A 19,142-nucleotide genomic window follows, 5' to 3' on the forward strand; every position below is an offset into this window, starting at 1 on the left:
CGACGACGTCGTGTCTATCTATCGACGTCGCCCTTTGAAATCGACTGCTTATCTCGAAATAGCCTGCATTCAGTCTCCGAGCTTCCCCCCGGAAGACAGTCGTAAAAATTCGCCGATCAACACGTTCCTTGTAAAAAGAGAGAAAAACTCATCGCACTGATATATACCGACGACGGTCCATATAGAATCTATAGGTATACATATAGCTCACCGCGAATATAGGACTGCATTTGGGAGCCTTCCAAATCTAATAAAACTCGCGTCAGCGTCGTCGTCGTTTCATTAAGTGCCCACTGCCGGCGCGCGCGAGGCGCAACAGTGCTATTCGGCTACACTCCTCGCTCATTGTGCGTCGTTATGTTTAATAACGAGCGCGCGCGCAAGCTCCAGTTTTACACTGCGCTATATAGTATACGCATACAGCAAGTGCCGTCGTAGCCTCTGTGTATTACACGCTTCGAGCAGGTGTATATAGGACGTCCGTTAATTTGATTGCGGCATTTTTGAGACTCGAGTGCGGCCAAACAACGACACTCGTGTATATGTGTGTGACGTTCGCTCGCTAATTGGCTAACGCGCGGAGCGGCTCGACTTTGCATGCGATTAAGCCACTTTCGCCTGGCTGCACACAGTGCGCAGCGCTGTATAAGAGACGTATACCTAAACCCAGAGAGATACGTAAGATTCGCGCGTGTACGCGTAATAAGAGGCGACAGCGCAGAGCTTACAACCATAGTCGCGCGCGAAAGCTCGAGTTTCTCGAAATTGAGTTTTCCGGGTGTACACGAGATTAACAATCTGCCATATCCCCGGAAACTGCTACATCCTCTCCGCGAAAATCGCCGCGGCGGGTTTAAATTTTCAAGCTGCAGCCCTCGTATCAGCAGCTGCGTACACCGGAGCTGCTCCTTTCATCGCGTAATATACGCGCAGAGGAATAATTGAAGAGCATAGCAGCCCAGAGAGAGAGAGAGAGAGAGAGAGAGAGAGAGCTTTACACGGCACTTTGCAAATTACGCGCGGCGGCGGCGATGACGCAACGCGTGTGTGTAAATAAGGCGCGCGAGTCGAATTTTCAGCGACGGGACGAATTATACTTGTTGAAGAGGAACAAACGTTGGAATTGAATTATAGTCAGCCGATATATCTTGTAAAATCAGCGCTTCTTCGGGTATGTACTATATTTGCGGAACGTCGGGTTGAATTTTTAAAATTCCGTACCAACGTTCGCAATTCACCCGATCGATGAATTTTCGATACTTACCCCGCGTTATCGCTTTCGACTCGCAACGTCGGGCGCAAGAAGCTCGAGTCGCGCGAGAAATCAATGGGAAACGAACGGACTGCCGCGATTACTAATCAAGCCGACGCTGTGTCGGAGTCTCTTCCGCACGCAGACAACCGCCGCCGCCGCCGCCGCCGCCGCCGCCGCAGCTTTCCAAGAATCTCAGCGGTACACAATCCGCGGAATGCAGCCGGGCAAACAATACGAAACGCGCGCAGCTCTCTCTGCCGTACGTATATATACTCTCGATTCTCCCAGAGCTGCTGTGTACTCCTCTCTCTCTCTCTCTCTCTCTCTCTCTCTCTCTCTCTCTCTCTCTCTCTCTCTCTCTCTCTCTCGATTGAACAAACAAGCGCGATGGAAATGCAGGCGGCCGAGAAAAATCCGACGCGTATGTAGTCTGCGCATATACTCGCTCCTAATGAATGCAATCGCGGTGAGTTTCGGTAAAAGGGAGGGAGGGGGGGAGAGCTTGCAGGAATATACGTAGTTTCGGCTGCTTTTATCTGCGAGCTTCCGCGAGCGCGCGCGCGCACTCATCCCCGCCCTTTTCGCGTTTGTCGCGCGCGCCGCTCATCCATTATCCATTTCGCTCTCGCACTTCCGGCACCCCGGAAATGCACAGCAGCAGTGCAGCCAGCAGCAGCAACGACGAGAGAGAGAGAGAGAACCAGGTCAGCTAAGCGTTATTCGCCCAAGAGAGCGAGAGAGAGAGAGAGAGAGAGAGAGAGAGAGAGAGAGAGAGAGAGAGACTACTGCTGCCATATACACTCGACTGGCCGCGATCTATCTCGCGACGAGCTCTTCTTCGGCAAACACTACGGATTTACGAGAGGAGTACCTCGCGTGTGTGCGCAGTTCGCGAAATGGGCGACTTCCTATTTCGCCGAGTCGTTTGTCTTTTCTCTATTAGCCTAGATTTCTCTCTCGCTCTCACTTCGCGCCTTCTCGGCAATTATATACGAAGCGCACACACGCGGCCTCGAGTTGGCCGAACAACTCGCGTTTGTTCCGCGCGCACGGCCGTGCGAGCGTCATCAGCCGAGAGTTTCGCGATTTCGGTCGGCCCGCGCAGCAATTACTCTCAGCGTCTTCCTAAGCGGCTTTTAACGATCGGTATAACGCTGCGGGCTCTTATGTTAATTCGGGATTAGGCGCTCGTTAAGCGCAGCCGACGAGGGACTCGGCTTGCGGAGAAGACGCACGACGATTTGAATGTCTTCCGACTACTGCACGTATAGCAGTCCTCGGGAGGATTCCGCCGAGAAGACGGGAAAAGGCTATTATGCAACTCGCGGAGGAAAGAACATCCTTGGAGAACGATACGCCGCGGCGCGAGAAGAGGGTTCCCATCTGACCACTCGCTGCAGAAAAAGCCTGACAGGCGAGACTTTTTGCCGTCGCTATATACGTACACAGTGTAGAGAGCAACGAATCTTACACGAGTCGCGAGAAAAACAAGGCGTAGTCGGGAGCTTGCAAGCTCTGATTTATGAATCCTTAACGGGGACTATTAATCACCCGCCGCGGGCAGGAATTATCCGCTGGAAGAAAACAGACACACGCGCACGCATAGTGTAATTCGCTCCTCTGATAAGCATGCAAATTCAGCGCGCGAACAACAGGTACACACGCGCGCATCTCGATTAAGAGCTGGAAAGCTCCTTCTTTTTTTAGAGCAGCGCGCGAATAGAAGCGCGAAATAACGAACGCGTGCGTCACACGCGGACGCGGACGGCGCCGAGTTTCGCTGCGAACATAGATATTCGGGGAAGGACTCGCACGCAGCTCCGATGCACAGAGACAGAGAGAAAGGGCTGGGCCGCGAGCTATGCGCCGAGATAATGTATGCACATGACACACATAACGGAGAGAGAGAGGGAGAGAGAGAGAGAGAGAGAGAGAGAGACGGTGAACACAGACATATACATAACAGTAGCGTCGCGGACAGAAACGAGAAGGTGCGAGGAACGGGTGTGTATAGGTGGTCGCGTGCGAGATCGAGAGACGTACGTTCGGGCCTTTCAGCGCAGAAGATCCAGCGGCGTAGATCCAGTGGTCCTCTCCTCGAAGCTGCGGCACACCCCTCCACGCAGGACGTATCCGTGTACTTCTAACGATCAAAGAGCCGCGGCACAGAATCTGTCATAATCGGCGCCCTCGAGCGCGGCTCTCTCACTGGACTGCTGGATAACGTGGCGAACGGCTAGCATGACTCTTCATCTTGCGCACAGTCTCCGGTCACACTAGTATGCGCTCATCAGGACGGGGGGAGATAGCAGCGCGTATAGTGCTCGCTAGAATGCAGCCTAATGCGATGTGTCAAAGACGCGCGTGAGATGTCAAACGGACTGCGAGCGAACGGGGGAAGGGGGAGGCGAGCCGCGGCTTGAGCCACGGGCAGCCAGCGGCAGACTGGAGCCGCGCGGCCGCCTGGTCGAGCTTTATACCCCGGCCGCGAGAAGCTCGAGCGAATGTGTGCTACGCCGGCGCCTGCGCCTCGCCCAGCCGATAAAGCGAATCTCTCGGCTTTTTATCCGCTGGCTCGCGTATATGAGAGCGAGAGAGAGAGAGAGAGAGAGAGAGAGTGATCGATAGGAGAGAGCTTGCATGCTTGCGCCCTTCTTCTTCCCTCTGGGAAATCACGCGGCAGCCCCCGCCAATTTTCAATTATCGCGCGCGGCCACAGCTCGATCCGCTACTCGTCACTTATGCAGATTTATGCATCGACAGTCTTTCGCCGCAATTTTGCTATCCTATATATACCCTCCTTTTTCAACGCACTCCGCGACGCGGAGAGTAATTTCCTTCGTTAGGGCCGTGACACTATAAACGCGTGTCGCTGCAACGCATGCACTTGATTTATGATGACTACTGTTGCGAGCCACTTCATCGCGGAGGCCGGCCCCCGACACTTGCGGCTGGGAAATCATTAGCGCGTTTTTTCAACGACTCGAGGAGCCGCGCCGTGGACGATTGGATAATTGCGAGGCGGCTGCGCTAGCGGTCTATAATCTCGACGTGACTGAGTTGTATAGCTACTACATACGCGTATGAGATACGCGCACGACGGCGAATCGATTTTCGGCAGTCTCGGCGGCGGCGGCGGCTTTGATGTATGCGGAGATCTGATTTATCGATACCGCGATTGATGAAGACGCGCGCCGCGGCTAATGTGATTGTGTGCGATTATGACGTCTAATGCATCCGCCGGACGATTAATTCGTGCGTAGCGTATGTATGAGAACGCTTATCTAGACAACGGCCTCGAGTCGACTGCAGTGAGATATATGCGGGATTCACGCGGAGAGATATTACTTCGTATAGAAATCTGCGGAAATGAGTCGCCCGCCGAGGTCTGACTGTACTCGGTCGTTTACTACTGCGTCATGACGTACTTATACACGCATGTACGTATATGTGTGCGCGCTCTTGACGGGCGCTTCACTCGTAAATCTCGTGCGCTAGACGAAAGCCAAGGCGAGCGATGAATTATCGGGCCTGTGATGTTTTAAATAACGATAAATTCTCGGGCCGTGCCGGACGAATTTTCTTGCGAGGATCGATTGCTCTTGAAGTATCGAGATTATCCTTACGAGAAGCAGTTGGTGAATAAACGCCCGGTACCTGGTAAGGCAGCGTCCGGAGTAGAGCTTATCCATAAGTGGGTCACCACCGCGCGGCGCCACCGGCCACCTCGACATCTCGTGCGTCGGTATACTCAATACTCCCACCGGCGGCAGATGTCACTGGCAGTTCCGAGCCAGCTGTGGTTTCCATATCGATAAATTCAATACCTGCGGAAAAATTCATTAGTGTGAGTTTTAGTCGGCGCGTCCGGGACATAAACATCAGAAGCAACAGTTTAAAGATCAACATGCTGGATTCTTACGTCTCGGTGGAATTCCAAGGGATCCTCTCGATCGGCGGTTGAAGTGTCGGCTGCTTGGCGTTTCACGTGGAGACAGGTAAGAGAAGCTTCTCTCTCTACGAACGCTGCCCTTTGCGTTGACACAGCAAAACTAATTATGCCTCTGCGGTGATGCAACAGATTATCGACCGACAGCTTCAGGATGACCTGGGAAATAAGCTGGGCCGACATGTGTCGCGCCTGCATGGAGGTCGAGGGTGAACTGCTGCCCCTGTACGACGAGCAGAACGAGGCGGAGGAGAACGATCTGCCTGGGAAACTCGCCGAACTAGCTGGAATTGAGGTTAGTTTTCACTGTTTGCAGACACTGCTGGACTGGATACTGGATAGTCTTCTGCTGTTTCCTTTCTAACGCTCCTTTGTTTCCAGATCAACAGATCTGACGGCCTACCGACGAAACTCTGCGCGAAATGTGCCTACAATACTAATGCATTTTTGGAGTTCAAAAACTTGGTTCGAGAAAGCGATCAGAAGCTGAGGGATATGTTCAGCGAACAAGTGGTTTCCGATACAAGGGTATGGACTGTCTCCTGATTTTAGGTATACTTGGAATAGGATGTTTTAACAAGTTTTCAACTTCTAGGACGACGAAGCGGATGACCAAACAAACAATGAAGTAGAAAATTCTTTGCCCCAAGATAAGGAAGTTTACATCTCCATTGATGATAAGGACATTAGATTGTACAGCGAGAATATGGAGAATATTAACTTGGATGAAGTATTAGGAACAACCGAAGAGAATGTCAGCAGTGGCCCTGTTGTAGTGGACAATTTAGAACAAGTAGCAATAGAGTTAGAAAAGAATGACACGGTCATTTTGAAGCTAGATCCAAGTGCCAACAAGACTCTCGGAGTCAATGAGGAATTGCAAGATCTGCATGTTGTATTCCATAAAGATCAGGTAGCTGATATTGAAAGAATAGCCCAAACAGAGCTGAGTGAGAATCAAAACAATTGTGGAATTGAAGAACCAGAAGCCACAGCTTCTGAGCAACAGACATCAGTTCCTGATGAAGAAACAGTGTCTTCCGAAGTGGATAAGTTAAAAATTAAAAAAATTAGAAAAACTAAGAATAGCGTTAAAAAAGCATTGGAGAAAATTGTAGATGAAGCAATCGAGGGTGAAACACTGAAGGAGGCTGATGAAGATGAAAGTCAGTCTCAGGACAATGATAGTGATTCTGATTGTGAGGAGAATGGCGGTGAAAATGTTGTAGGCAGTCTCAATGATACGATAACTAAAGTAAAGGAAATCAAGGAAGGAGGAAAGGTTGTGCAGCACCAGTGTACGTTATGCCTACAAAATTACCCAGTACTTTCAGAAGCCCTGAATCATATAGTGAATTTACATGTGCCAAGTACAGGGCCATTTTACTGCGTGGTTTGCGAAAAGGATTGCGATAGCATGAAGCACTTGAAAGCGCATATTAAAGTACACAAAGGCCCAGCTCCCTATAAATGCTTCTTATGCAACAAAGCGTACGTAATGAAGAGGTATCTGAAAAGACATATGGCTTGTCATACAGAATTTCCCAAACATCGGTGCTCAAAATGTGGTGAGAGATTCAAAGTCAAGAGTGACTTGGAAGATCATATTTTATCTCATGGGAGAGGGGCACCTTTCAAATGCAGTCAGTGTCCTAGAGTATTTAATCATAAGGGTAATTACAAAAGACATTTGATTTCTCATCTTGACCCTCAGGGCCTCCATCTGCCAAAATTTCCATGTACAGTTTGTAAGAGAAGGTTTTTGAATAATCGCACTCTTGTCACGCACATGCGGGTACACACTGGAGAAAAACCATTCAAATGTGATAACTGTGGCAAAGCATTTTCACAGCAGGGCAATCTTTTGAATCACCAGAAAATTCATTCAAATCCAAGATGCTTCACGTGTGAAGTTTGCGGCAAAAGTTTTAATCAAAAGGCTACTTTGAGAGATCACAGTTTACTGCACTCTGGAGAAAAACCTTACGTCTGCAATGTCTGTGGAATGGCGTTTACGTTTACCGCTTCTTTGCGCCGTCATATATGGACACACACAGATGGCAAACCCTTTGAGTGCGATATATGCAATGCACAGTTTGTTGGAAGATACGATCTCAAACGTCATATGAAAATCCACAATGGAAAACCCAGTGCAAGATCCAAATCAAAGCGTAGGAAAGTTCAAAGGGAAGAAAGCATAGAGGACGAAGACCAACAAGCAGAAATGATCAATATCGTAGAAGAAGACCCGTTAGGCGGTACAGATACTATTTTTGTTGAACAGATATTTGTGTGCGACGATGCCATTCAGATTGTTACCCAAGGAGAATCTGAAAAGGAAAACGTCGATTCAATGATTGGCCTAATCGAATATTCATAAATTATTTTGATACACTTTTTAAAAACGTTCGAGTATTTGAATATACTTTGTAATTTATTTATAAATTGTAAATATGTTAATTTTGTACGCGTCAGGGATAAGTATAGTCGGTTACTTATCATCACTCAATGTAGCGAAGGTGTAACAGTATTTCGTTGTTTACCTCTCGACAGTCGGAGGTATTTACTCTAATCATTTTCGATTAGTTTCTACCCATTATTTTTTATAATAATATATATTATATTACGTGCATGTGATACAGGTCTACACAAATATTCCGCGCAAATCTCATATCACCCGTCTCCGTAATGCTCCTCGAAGTAATAATCAAAAGCGAGAGATTTCTTATACTATTTAGACTACCTTTGTAACGGAAATATATAAGGAATTGAAATAAACAAGATGTCAGCGTAGTGCCAGCATACCCATATCCGTTGTTTACTCATTTCTCCGCGAATCCACGTCCGAAAGATCCTCTTCATTTACTTCCTTCGAAAACCCTATCGCGACGGTTAAAATCGGAATCTCTCTCCTCTTCCCGGAAAAACAAACGGCTCGCGCCTGCGCTCCTCCCTCCAGGCCCTCGCGCTCCTCTCTCAAGTCTCACGTGCGCTATAACGCGATGCTGTCGACTCGCCCCTGAGGTGGCGCCCCCTAACCTCTCGCGGGGCAAGCTCGGCAGTAAACGGAGCGCACGAACGAGGCGGCAGCTATCGCGACGAAGGAGGAAGGCCGACCCACCACCACCACCTGATCTCGCGCCTCCTCTCACTTGCAGCAGGGTAAGTAGCCTCAGTCTGCAGTCGCATGCTCTCGAGGCAGCTCCTCCAGAGAGAGCTTTCCTCCCGCGACACGCACTCCACGTCCACGGTGTCTCGTGCGGTCGCGAGGTTAGGTCCGCCGCGTTGTACACACTCGGGGCCCATAGACACAAAACGCGCGACATGCTGGCCCCGACGCAGCTCCGTCTCTGTGCGCGCCTCGTCGTCCTCTCGTTATCGCAGTAACGAGTGCATAGCGAGACTTAGCGAGCATCGCTTGTCATAGTGTGTACACACAATGCACGCCGAGTCGTCGCTCGCGCCATCGATGCAGCAGCAGCATCAGCAGCAGCAGCAGCGAGTCGTAGCGCTAGTAGGTTAGGTTAGCGCCGGTTTCGGGGGGAGAGAGAGAGAGAGCAGGCGCGCGAACCGTTTGAATATACACAACACGCAGCCAGTCAGCCGCGCGCGCGCTACCGCGTTAGACCTGTCGCGGCGCTCTCTCAAGTGATACCGCCGCGCACGTACCTGCGCCCGCAGTCGTGATCCTTCGTCTCTCTGCGCCTCGTTGCTCCCATCTGCAGAGAGAGAGTTGCATACGTTAAGCGCAGCGATGGACAACTCGGCTTACGTGCCGAACCAGCTACCGCCGCCCCTGGTCGTCTTCTCGCAGGCCGGGGGTTTCAGCGAGGCCGCGCTCAGAATGCAGAGGCCCTTCAATCCCCAAGTTAGTATCGTCTGCGATTTTTCTCCGCTCTCGCCTGTGATTACTCCTTTTCCTTCGCGTCTCTCTGCGTGTGTGTGTGTGTGTGTGCGCGCGTACGTGCGAGTACCTGCTTATTACTCGTGTGGTTGGCTGCGAGGCGAGGGAATACGAGTCGTCGAGGCAACTTAACCGGCTCGCCGACACGTGATACACTTGCGACGGATCGACTTCACTGTTCTCAACGAGCCGCGCGCTCTTCTTGCCTTATGCGTGACGTTATTAGCGCGATCGTGTGCACCTCCTCGTTTTGTCGCTTCGTTCGTATATTGTAACCCGCTGTGCAAGCTCGCGTCGGACGTTCTTTTTTTCTTTCTTTTTATCTTCGATCTATACTTACTTTTGCGGTGGCCGCGAAGAAACTCGGTACATGCTCGGGCTTTGCGGTCAGAGGCGGGAAAATTAAAATCTGGGCTTACGACTCTTCGAATCGCCGTTATAATTAACGCTCGCGCTTACCGATTTTTCTCTGCGCTGCAAAAATCGAGGCTCTGAGGCTGAGGTGAAATACGCGGCTCGTAAAAAAATTTACATCCGCGAATTATTTATACGCGCGGCGTAAAGACAAAACTTAAAATTTTAAGAACAGACGTAAAACAGGCGCCGAATTTTTTCGCGATTGTACATTTTACGAGTCATCTCTCAGAGCGCGACAGATTTGCGAGCCGAGTGCGTTGTACGAGCGAAAATCAATCTCGACGATGAAGACGTGAATCACGCGCGGCTTAACGATGGGAACGGCGCTCGCGAGTGTTATTATTTATTATTTTTTTTTTTTTCTAAAACGAGCTGTATACACAACTCTTTGCGAGAGAAACTTTGTAAGCCGATTGGCCACGGCTTTTACGCGCGCGGCTCTCGGTTACGATTCAATTTTTACGCCCGCTCCGCCTCTCGAAGGCGGTTCTCCATTACGATACGCCGTTTTTTCCGTAATATCATTCATACTTTGTAATTTAGCGGTACGTAGCGCTGTAAAAAGGCCGAGCGTGAGCCAATGTATAAGTTATGGCCAATAAAAACACACGGTGCGCGCTTTCTGAAGAAACGCGCCTGTAATATGGGAAATTATAAATTACCCGAAAGTAGCGTATTAAAAGTCTCGCAAGCCTGTTACGCCTGCCGGTGTATAGTATATGCGTGGAATTGCGCAGAGATTCGTTTTGTTTCGATAGTTACTAGCTGCGTGCGGATCGAATGCGATTCGTGGAAATTTTCGAAAAATAAAATCGTAATTTTTATTTTCGCGAAATATCATTCGGTTGCTGCGTTGCGGTAGAAAACAATCGCTTTCGGAGAAACAATACGCGCGATACTCTCGTATATCTAATTATTCGTTACATTCGATGCGCTTTCTATTATGCATGTTTCGCGATTACATCGTCGGTACTCGATAGGGCCATTGTTCAATTTTGAGAGGTGCATTTAATGAAAATTGGCGTTTTATGAAAAAATGTTGACCCATGCGATTTGCTCGTCCCTCTGCGATGTTGTGTGCTCTGACGGGTTTTCAGGCAAGTGCGGAAGTAGTAGGTTTATCGCGGGAAGAAGCAAGGCCGAATCGCTTCTCGGAAAGAGGGTTTTAAACCGTAGCACCGTTATACGCGGAAACCCGTGCATTCCGCGCGCGAGACCATTGGGATGATGAGATTTTAAACGATGCGTAGGATGAGCGAAGAAAAATTCTCGAAAGCAGGTAGCTCTCGACTAATTACTCCTTCGTTGAAGATCGCGAGCATTTTTTCATCGAACAATCGATATCCAAATACGTGTAAGCTTAAATCCCCGTCGGCTGATGCGCACGCACAAAAAGGGCCGTAATTTTTTTCATCAGCCTTTCATCCTCTACCCCCTCGACGAGCATTAAAAATTCATCCTTCGCTCGCGCGCAGCAATGATTCTCTCGCTCGCGTGTTTTTTTTTTTCTGTCCCGCGACATTTATGCGATTGAAATTGAACATTAAACTTTACGTGCAGGCGCGCGCGCGTATTTTTCCATTTGAAATTCAAATTGAAATTTCATCGTCGATGACTATTAAAAGAGAGCCGCCGCGCTCTGGCAGCGGGTAAAAGCTCGATGATGATCGTCGAAATTTTTCTTCTCCAGATCGGCGAGTCGAAGGACCTGCAGAGTCCGTTCGGCCAGGCGGCAGCGGCAGCCCAGCTCGACTACCGGCTCCACCACATGCTGCACCTGCAGCACCAGTTCCTGCACCCGCTCGATCACCGGCTACCCTTCGGCAGCGCGTTCCGGCCACTGGCGCCCTCGGCGTTCGCGCCGCCCCAGAAGCGCCTGAAGCTCGAGACGGATCCTGGACCGGCGAGCGCCGGATCGACGGGTGGAGGTGGTCCGGCCGTGTCGGCCGCCGCGGGCATAGTGCCCACCGGGCTTTCGAGCCTCGGCTCGCTGTCCAGCATGTCGAGCATGTTCTCGCCGTCGGTCGCATCGCAGGCGGCCGATCTCGCGCCGCAGAGTCCGGCGAACTCGACGAGCAGGTCGCCCACCGGCAGCCAGGCCGGCTCGGCCCAGACGCCGGGACTGGGCGTCGGAGGAGCCGGAGCCGGACAGCAGAGCGACGAGCAGGAGAGGGAGGCCAGCGCGACCCCCTGCTCGGAGAACACCGAGAGATCCACGCCGGAGGAGGGACGACCTTACCGCAGTGAGTGCTCCTTTCTCTCTTTATACACTGCACACTTGTCATACATACGAATAATCGACGAGTCGCCAGTCTGGCCAGTCCCCGCACTCGTTCTACTGAGAGAGGTCAGTTTGGCTATTCCGACAGCAGCACACTACTGTACGCGCGCTGTCACGTACATCGGTATCAAATCACCTCTGCAAACTTTTCGCCGTGCGCCGCTGCGATATATCCATATAGGCGCACACACGATATACACAGTGCAGTGGCGGCGGTGGGCGAGCAGTCACTCGTCCCCGTTGTACAAATCATCGCATCATTTGGCCGGCTGGCGGCTATGCCGCCGCGCCGACGACTCGTTGGAAGAGACCGCGAGAGCGCAAATAATCATTTTCACCGGCTCCCGCCCCCCGTTTACATTGCATTTAGCGGACTATTTACTCCGCGACCGCGCTCGCGTCCGATGGCCCGTTGACATAATGCGGCTCCCGTATATTCCATAAATTTACCTCGCCGCTGCTACCTGTAACGCGGCTCTCTCTCTGTTTGTGTGTGTGTGGAATAAAGCTCGGACAGCTGCGGCGATGCTTTCTTTGCGCCCGAGTGTGTGTTTAGTCGTCGGGAATACGCGCAGTGCAGGTCGAGAGATTTTAACGCGAGCGACGTCGCTGTCATTCCGCGAGGAACGTAAGTGCGTGCGTTTAGTACGGGCTGTAAAGGATGGGAGAGGAGATGCCGCCGCGAGACGTTCCGAAATGAGGAGATAATAAAACTGCTGGACGACTCTCCTTTTATTTTTGCATCCCGCACTCGCGTTAAAAAAAAAAGAAGAAGTCGTCGATTCGAAAAATCGCGCCGATACAAGAGCGATCGGCTATCTCGCTGTTAAACTGAAAAATCTCGTGACGTCCGCTTCGGCCAAACCACGAGTATAAAATTTTTCGCCCTCGCCATCACAGGGCACAGGCAGCAGCAGCATCAATTGGATAATGCCTCGGCCGCCGGTACTATTCGCGCTCGTAATACGGCCAAACGCATATATTCGCGCTGCGGCGAGCATCATCGCTATGGACCTTCAACACGTACGCTTTCTCTCTCTCTCTCGTCCATATCGGCCTCGCGCGCGTTTATAATACTCGCGCGCTCGCGCAGAGCGAGAGAGAGAGAGAGAGTTTTAAAAGTTTTACGGTTCGAGCTTTCTCTCTCGCGAGCGCGCGAGTCCGTCGGCCGAAAATTTGTCACGGCATAAAATCTCGCGCGCTGCGCTGCAGCAGCTCGTCGTTTGAACGATATGTCCCCGGCGATGTAACGCGGTGTCAGCGCGCGATGGCATTGCAATGTAATGTGCTGCGGATTCGAGTCGATACCTCTGGCCCTCCCGCGCGCGTTATACCCGAACGCCGAGAGAGCGCGTATATACATTTATAAGCCCTTGTCGTGTGCGTGCCTGTGTGTATGCGCCGTGTATGTGTGGCCGAGCGCGCGGAATGCAGATATTTGTCAGGAAATTGATAACTGGAATAAACTCGTTGCAAAACATCGAGGGAGTGTGTGAGAGAGAGAGAGAGAGAGAGAGAGAGAGAGAGAGAGAGAGAGAGAAAGCTGTCCGTACGCGCTTACCGGCGGGTATAGGCTACTGCGCAAACAGCAGCAGCAGCGGCAGAGAGTGAGAGGGAGAGAATCGGACGTTCAATGCTCCGCGCGCAAGGGGGGCTGCTCTGCTGCCGCTGCTGACCACTCGCGCCGGTTATGCGCGGTGCCGCATTCTGTTTACGTAATACAGCTTTGACGAGATTTCGCTCGAACCGCGGGCGCAAAATGTTTTCACCTGCGCGAGTGAGTGAGAGAGAGAGAGAGAGAGAGAGAGGGCTGCGCTCTTCGTTTTCCGATCTGTCAGCGCTGAGCGACAACGCACCCCGCTTTCTCTCATCCCGATACTAATACCTCGTATACCGCCGAAAGTATGTATGCCTTTTTAGGTTTTTTCTCTCTCTCTCTCTCTCTCTCTCGCTCTCTGCACACACGTATGATGTGCAGCGCAGCGAGCATTTTTGTTTCCCATTTGGACGGCGTTTGATAGAGCGACATCGAAGTGTGGAAAAAGCTTTTTTTTTTAAAAAAAGGGGGGAGTAGGAGAAAGGTCGGTCTCGCTTATTTACGCGCTCATAAAAAGTAGATCCGCAGATGCTGCTGGCCTCTTTTTTGCCTCCGCGGCCGTTACACCGATAGTCGCGGTTCCGAGCGAAAAATCGCCGAGTCTCGGCTTGATTCGAAAATCATACGGCCGCTTTTTCACGCGGCCGTCACACAGCCAGCTCTCGCGGTTTTGCCTCCCTGATGGGTTAATTATCGCGGCGAACTTTTACCTTGCCGCGCATCAACTCGATATTACGCCTGGTCGGAATTTACGTGCCACCTTCGTCGGGGAAAAATATACACGCTACACGTGTCATTGTCGTCAGCGACTAATAAACGCGCGTCGCAGAGCTCGCACAATAAACATTTCAAAATTTCCGCTGCTCGTACTTTACGACCTGGATCCTCGTGCGAGCATCGACGTGAGCGAGCTTCGAGACTTTTTCGAAGCTGTCATTTACGACGAGCCTCGAAAAGTTTCGCCATTCCGAAAGAGTTGTTAAGTCATAAAGGGATTACCCTGAAGCCGAATATGACTACCGCGAAAAACACTCAGTCCGCGAGTATTTCTTATTTAGCAGCGCTCGTCCTAGCGCAAAACGTTCGGATGTGCTTTAGCTAAGAAAATTCGACCGCCAACGAAGCGAAAGACACGCGTCAACAGCTTGAAACCTTATTAAAGCTCCCTTATGGCTGTAACGACCATTGAAATTCCCCGAGCGAGTGACCGCCAATTAATAAACGAGGGAAACGAAATTGCGCCGCGGCGCACACGTGTATTAAAAGGAACGCGAGAGTAAAAAAACGGAGAGTATGAGAGAGAACGAACGAACGGCGCTCACGGCCGGGCCGTAAAATAGAGAAATCATCCATAAGGGCTGCTACTGCTGCTGCTGCGGCCAACAACGCGCGCGACGGAGAGAGGGAGAGACGTACGAAACGGGAGAGATTTGATTACGAAATAATTCGCGCGACGTGATACTAAATCGAGGACGGCTGCGGCGTACGTACGTACCTACCTACGATTCCGCCCTAAGAATACAAATGAGGATAACTGCTTTTCCGCCCGAGGGAATGTGCCGCCGCGTGTCTGTGTGTCTGTGTGACTGTGTGTATGATGTACGCGGAATATGCCAAGATTTTCGATGACCGTCGCGCCTCTTCTCCACATTTTCCGCGATGATACGATATTCTCTCGTTATCATACATCGCGCAGCCTTTGCTCCGTATCACGTGCGGAAAGGCATCGCGCACATGCACACGTAACGCGAAACTCTCATTACAATGAGTGTAACGAGCCTTAGCTTACTGAATTACAAACGAAATGAAATTATTGTATTACAGAGAGAGAGAGAGAGAGAGAGAGAGAGAGAGAGAGAGAGAGAGAGAGAGAGAGAGAGAGAGAGAGAGAGAGAGAGAGAGAGAGAGAGAGAGAGAGAGAGAGAGGGATATCATCGCTGCAGCCGCCGCGTGACTGCACGCCGCTGTCTGTGCCTCGTATAATATAAAGCTCGAGCGCAAGGGATGTATACGCGTACGTACACGTGATTCCGCGTATTATAACGTAAATTATTCGCGCGGACACGCGGCGCAAGATTTCAGCCGGCGCTTAACGAATATATAAAAACGCCCGCGCAAGGGCAAGCCTTTGCAGTGCAGCGAAAATTTTTTCGCAATCACCGCTCGCGCCGCGTGTTTTCATTAGCGGCGATAAATTTAATCCAGAATTCGCGTATTATACCGAGAGAGAGAGAGAGAGAGAGAGAGAGAGAGAGAGAGAGAGAGAGAGAGAGCCTCGAGATGACAACGACGACACTATAACATGTTTGTGTGTGTGGGTGTGTGTAGATACAAAGAGAGCAGCCGGAATACAGATAGGGGGAGACACATAGGGGTTTCGCGTTTCCGAGAGGGCGCTGATGCGCACTAGCTGAGCGTTGCATATGAAACGCGATACTTTTGACAGAAATTTTTTCCGCACTTTTGCTTTATTGTTTCGCGGGAGCGATCGGTAATTGGCGACGCGCGTACGCGCTGCGCACATCAGAGCGAGCACGTAGGAGCAGGTAGGGGAGTATACGGAGAGAGAAGCGCGTGCAGTCGTCCGAATGCAATTGCGCGTCTCTGTGTGTATACACGTGTGTACATTCAACGCTACTACTCCGCACCTTTGCCTTTCGCTGCTGGACAAACGTTTTCGCCCGCGGAATTTTCCAATAAAATCGTGACGCCTTTTTGCCAGTGCTACTTTTCTTTCCCTTGTTGCCCTAGGGCGTGGAATATTGCACCCCCGGTTAGACGCGCGCGGGAGAATTCAAATTTTTTAAAGCTGTACGATGCGTTTTTTCTCTCCGTGTTGTGGCTTTTCGGCCAATATTATTAATCGGACCTTTTACTCACAGGCTTTAGCGAAGGATTACATTTGCACTGGTCGTTGTTGTTGTTTTTTTTTTGAGAGCGCGGCCTTCTCATCTTTTCATCCGGCTATCGCTAAAAGCGCTCCATCGGCTGTATAGCGCATAAACATTGTATCATTGCGAGAGTGAAAAACCAATCCGAGCGCTTTTCCAACGCGTCGAAACAGTGTTTCGGGCCACGATTTCTCCGAAGAGTATCCCGCAGTAAAAGTCGCGTATAAATATACAATCTCCGCGGCTCGTGTGTATAGGAGAGTCGCATTGTAAATACCGCGAGGCAATAGTCAAGCTGCCGGCGGGTCTTTACGAGGCGGCAGTAAAAGATATATAATGTAATATCTCCCTCACGGCGCGCCTACGCGTCCCGTCATCGCGGGAGAGACGGGGAAAAATAGCCTCGATGACCGCATCGTTCCGGAATTGGAAAATCCGAGACGCAGTCTGCAGCGCTGCTAATACCCACCCGTGAATCGGACCGTTTAATCCCCACCGGTGGCTATAGATATGCGGTATACACAGGTGCAGCAGTACAGAGAGAGAGAGAGAGAGAGAGAGAGAGAGAGAGAGAGAGAGAGAGAGAGAGAGAGAGAGTCTCTCGGATCAGTAGGTACATACAGCTCGCGACGGAGGGGGTAATTGACGGAGGCGCGGCGTAGAAGGCGGTAGAGTAGAGTGAGAGAGCTGCGCGCTGTAGTATAGAGAGAGCTCTGAGAAAGCTGCAGTCCGGGCAAAGAGAGAGGAGTCGAGTCTCCTAGGCGGAGCTGCAGTACTACTCGCGCTTGCGCGCTTCCACCGCGACCCGCGCGTACACACTCCTACTCGCGTATACACAGAGTAACGGGGGGGAAGAAAGTCCGACGTCGTCGTCGTCGGCGTCGTTTTTCAGAAATAGAACTGCGGAGGCGGAGCTTCCTCCTAGAGAGCGTCCTCCTCCTCCTACGGAGGAACGAGACTCTCTCTCTCTCTCTCTCTCTCTCTCTCTCTCTCTCTGCATAGATAGCCGCTGCAGTGTCTACGATAAGAGGGAGGAGTCGTCGCTATACGACCGCGGGGTTAATCGAGGGAGATCCGATCCGTTATGGCCCAGCTTTCTCCCGAGATCATTTTCGCTCGAAACTTTTTCCCGAGATACACACACACGCGCGCGCACATCGGATCTAATTTTCGAAGCCAACCGCACAGCCCGCAGCGAAAAGTATCTCCTCTTCCGCGTCCGCAGCTTCCTCTCGTCCGCGGCTCGACCGCCAAGCATCACCTCGTCCGCACGTACATCGAGGCGTCCTAACGCACACGCGCCACTCGACACTCGTGACAGAAATTACTAAACGCGCCGTTGCTGCCGCCGACCAAAGGCTATATACGCTGCTGCATATTAATCTGGCCGGCCACCGCACATCAGCCCACCTGCGCGACGCTTCTTTCCGCTATATGTATACGCACATACACGCGGGTGTATACGCGCGCTAGCTGCAGTAGCAGAGAGAAAGACCAAGAGGGAGGGAGGGCGCGAGAGAAATCACGCGCCTGCGGTTACTGCGGCCGAAATTCGCCGACCGAACTTCCAATTGAACTGTCAGCGTCAGAGAGAGAGGGAGAGAGAGAGAGAGAGAGAGAGAGAGAGAGAGAGAGAGAGAGAGAGAGAGAGTCCCTTGAAGCGCGCGAGGCGAGCATTCGTTGTTTCACCTTTGGCCCGCGTCGTAAATTTTAAGCGCGCGCGACTACCTATTACGCTGATTTACGCCACGCGTCGACGCTGATGATCGTCGTAAAAACGTCTTACTCCGAGGAATGCGCTGTATTGTTGCAGTAGTGGTATAGTAGTAGTAGTAGTAGTAGTAGTAAAGCGCGGGCAGTGGTCAGACGCTCGAGTTTTCGCCCCTCAGCGATTAACTGAAATCAGAGCAGGCCGCGCGCACACACCCCCTCGAAGTTTGTCAGCGTCGCACTTGTCGGCGTCAGGCCATTACCGACGCGCGCGCGCGCGCGCAACTTGCGGCCTCATCGCTCTCGGAGGGGCTCAATCAGTCGCGCTCGCGCAGCTGATGATAAAACGGAATAAGCCGGCGCTTTGACGCCTTTAACTCGATTACGTGAAATCAGGGGATTTTTAATCTCCTCTCGCGCGAGCGACACGCTCGGCGAGATAAGTAAACTCGGACGTGATTAAATCGCTCTGATTATACAGCACCGAGCCGGCTCTGTTTTTTTTTATCGCTCTGATTCTTTAATCTCGATGCGCTCGCGCAAATATTCCGAAAATCCCGAAGACGCGCGCGGAGAGTCGTTCCCACAGAGGAAGGAGAGCTGTAAGCAGAAATAAAGTCGGCGATTTTATTCGCCGCCGTACTCCTTTATTCAGCGCTCGCTCGTGTCGCGCAGCTTGTAAAGAGACGCCTTTGTGCGAGAAAGAGAGGGCATTTCGCGCGCAAGTAGCCGCGGCGCGCTTTGTTTTCTCTCTCTCTCTCCGAGCGCGTTTGACAATTATTCGGTAATTTATCAAAGCGTCCCGCACAATGGAGAGCGCGAGAGAAGAAGGTGTATTTACAAACACGGTGTCCTCCGAAAAATCCGAGGCTATACTCGTCGATAGTTTTCCCTATACTCGAACTCGGGTTACTCTCGGCTAATCACCCAAAAACAGCGTCTCTTCCATCCAATCACAGCCGCCTCGCTATATCTCCCGAATCGTCCAAACGAAAAGACGCAACTCTTCATCGGCGCAGGTGCGAGAGCACACCCGGTATATCGGCATACCCCTCTCTCCCCGCTTGAACAGTAGTCGTCGGAACCTCTCCGTCTCAAAGGCTCTGTTACAATACCCGCTGCGGGCGCGCGAGGAATC

At 51.3% G+C, this 19,142-nt stretch overlaps 3 protein-coding genes across 6 annotated transcripts in view; 2 read left to right on the forward strand and 1 right to left on the reverse strand.

Moving 5' to 3' along the window:
• Positions 1-4,996, reverse strand: part of LOC100123431 (metabotropic glutamate receptor 7) — a 63,165-nt gene extending 58,169 nt beyond the window's left edge. For 2 of the 3 annotated variants that reach the window (XM_031931645.1, XM_016986836.3), the window contains exon 1: positions 3,299-3,709. The gene's annotated coding sequence lies outside the window, so the exon portion shown is untranslated. Of the gene's footprint in view, positions 1-3,298; positions 3,710-4,912 lie in introns of those variants that run through there. The other variant, XM_031931644.2, reaches the window with a different exon arrangement.
• Positions 4,997-5,024: 28 nt separating this feature from the next.
• On the forward strand, positions 5,025-8,014 carry LOC100680137 (zinc finger protein 852). The gene is made up of 4 exons (XM_003425255.5): positions 5,025-5,253; positions 5,337-5,499; positions 5,586-5,732; positions 5,800-8,014. Exons 2-4 carry the CDS (start codon positions 5,359-5,361, stop codon positions 7,582-7,584), a joined length of 2,073 nt encoding a protein of 690 aa, XP_003425303.1. The 5' UTR covers positions 5,025-5,253; positions 5,337-5,358; the 3' UTR covers positions 7,585-8,014.
• Positions 8,015-8,388: 374 nt separating this feature from the next.
• Positions 8,389-19,142, forward strand: part of LOC100123438 (E3 ubiquitin-protein ligase Rnf220) — a 61,274-nt gene continuing 50,520 nt past the window's right edge. For both annotated transcript variants that reach the window (XM_031931646.1, XM_031931647.1), the window contains exons 1-2: positions 8,389-9,072; positions 11,216-11,768. In XM_031931646.1, the coding sequence (XP_031787506.1) occupies positions 8,959-9,072; positions 11,216-11,768 (667 nt within the window). In that variant the 5' untranslated portion in view covers positions 8,389-8,958. The remainder of the gene's footprint in view (positions 9,073-11,215; positions 11,769-19,142) is intronic.

The sequence above is a fragment of the Nasonia vitripennis genome, chromosome 5, assembly GCF_009193385.2.
Source record: "Nasonia vitripennis strain AsymCx chromosome 5, Nvit_psr_1.1, whole genome shotgun sequence".
Taxonomy (NCBI): domain Eukaryota; kingdom Metazoa; phylum Arthropoda; class Insecta; order Hymenoptera; family Pteromalidae; genus Nasonia; species Nasonia vitripennis.

Excerpts from the sequence above, each read along its gene's own strand:
- LOC100680137 (XM_003425255.5), top strand. The coding sequence starts at position 5,359 with ATGACCTGGGAAATAAGCTGGGCCGACATGTGTCGCGCCTGCATGGAG. Across the intron at positions 5,500-5,585 it reads CCGAACTAGCTGGAATTGAG|ATCAACAGATCTGACGGCCT; the intron begins GTTAGTTTTCAC and ends CTTTGTTTCCAG. Across the intron at positions 5,733-5,799 it reads AAGTGGTTTCCGATACAAGG|GACGACGAAGCGGATGACCA; the intron begins GTATGGACTGTC and ends TTCAACTTCTAG.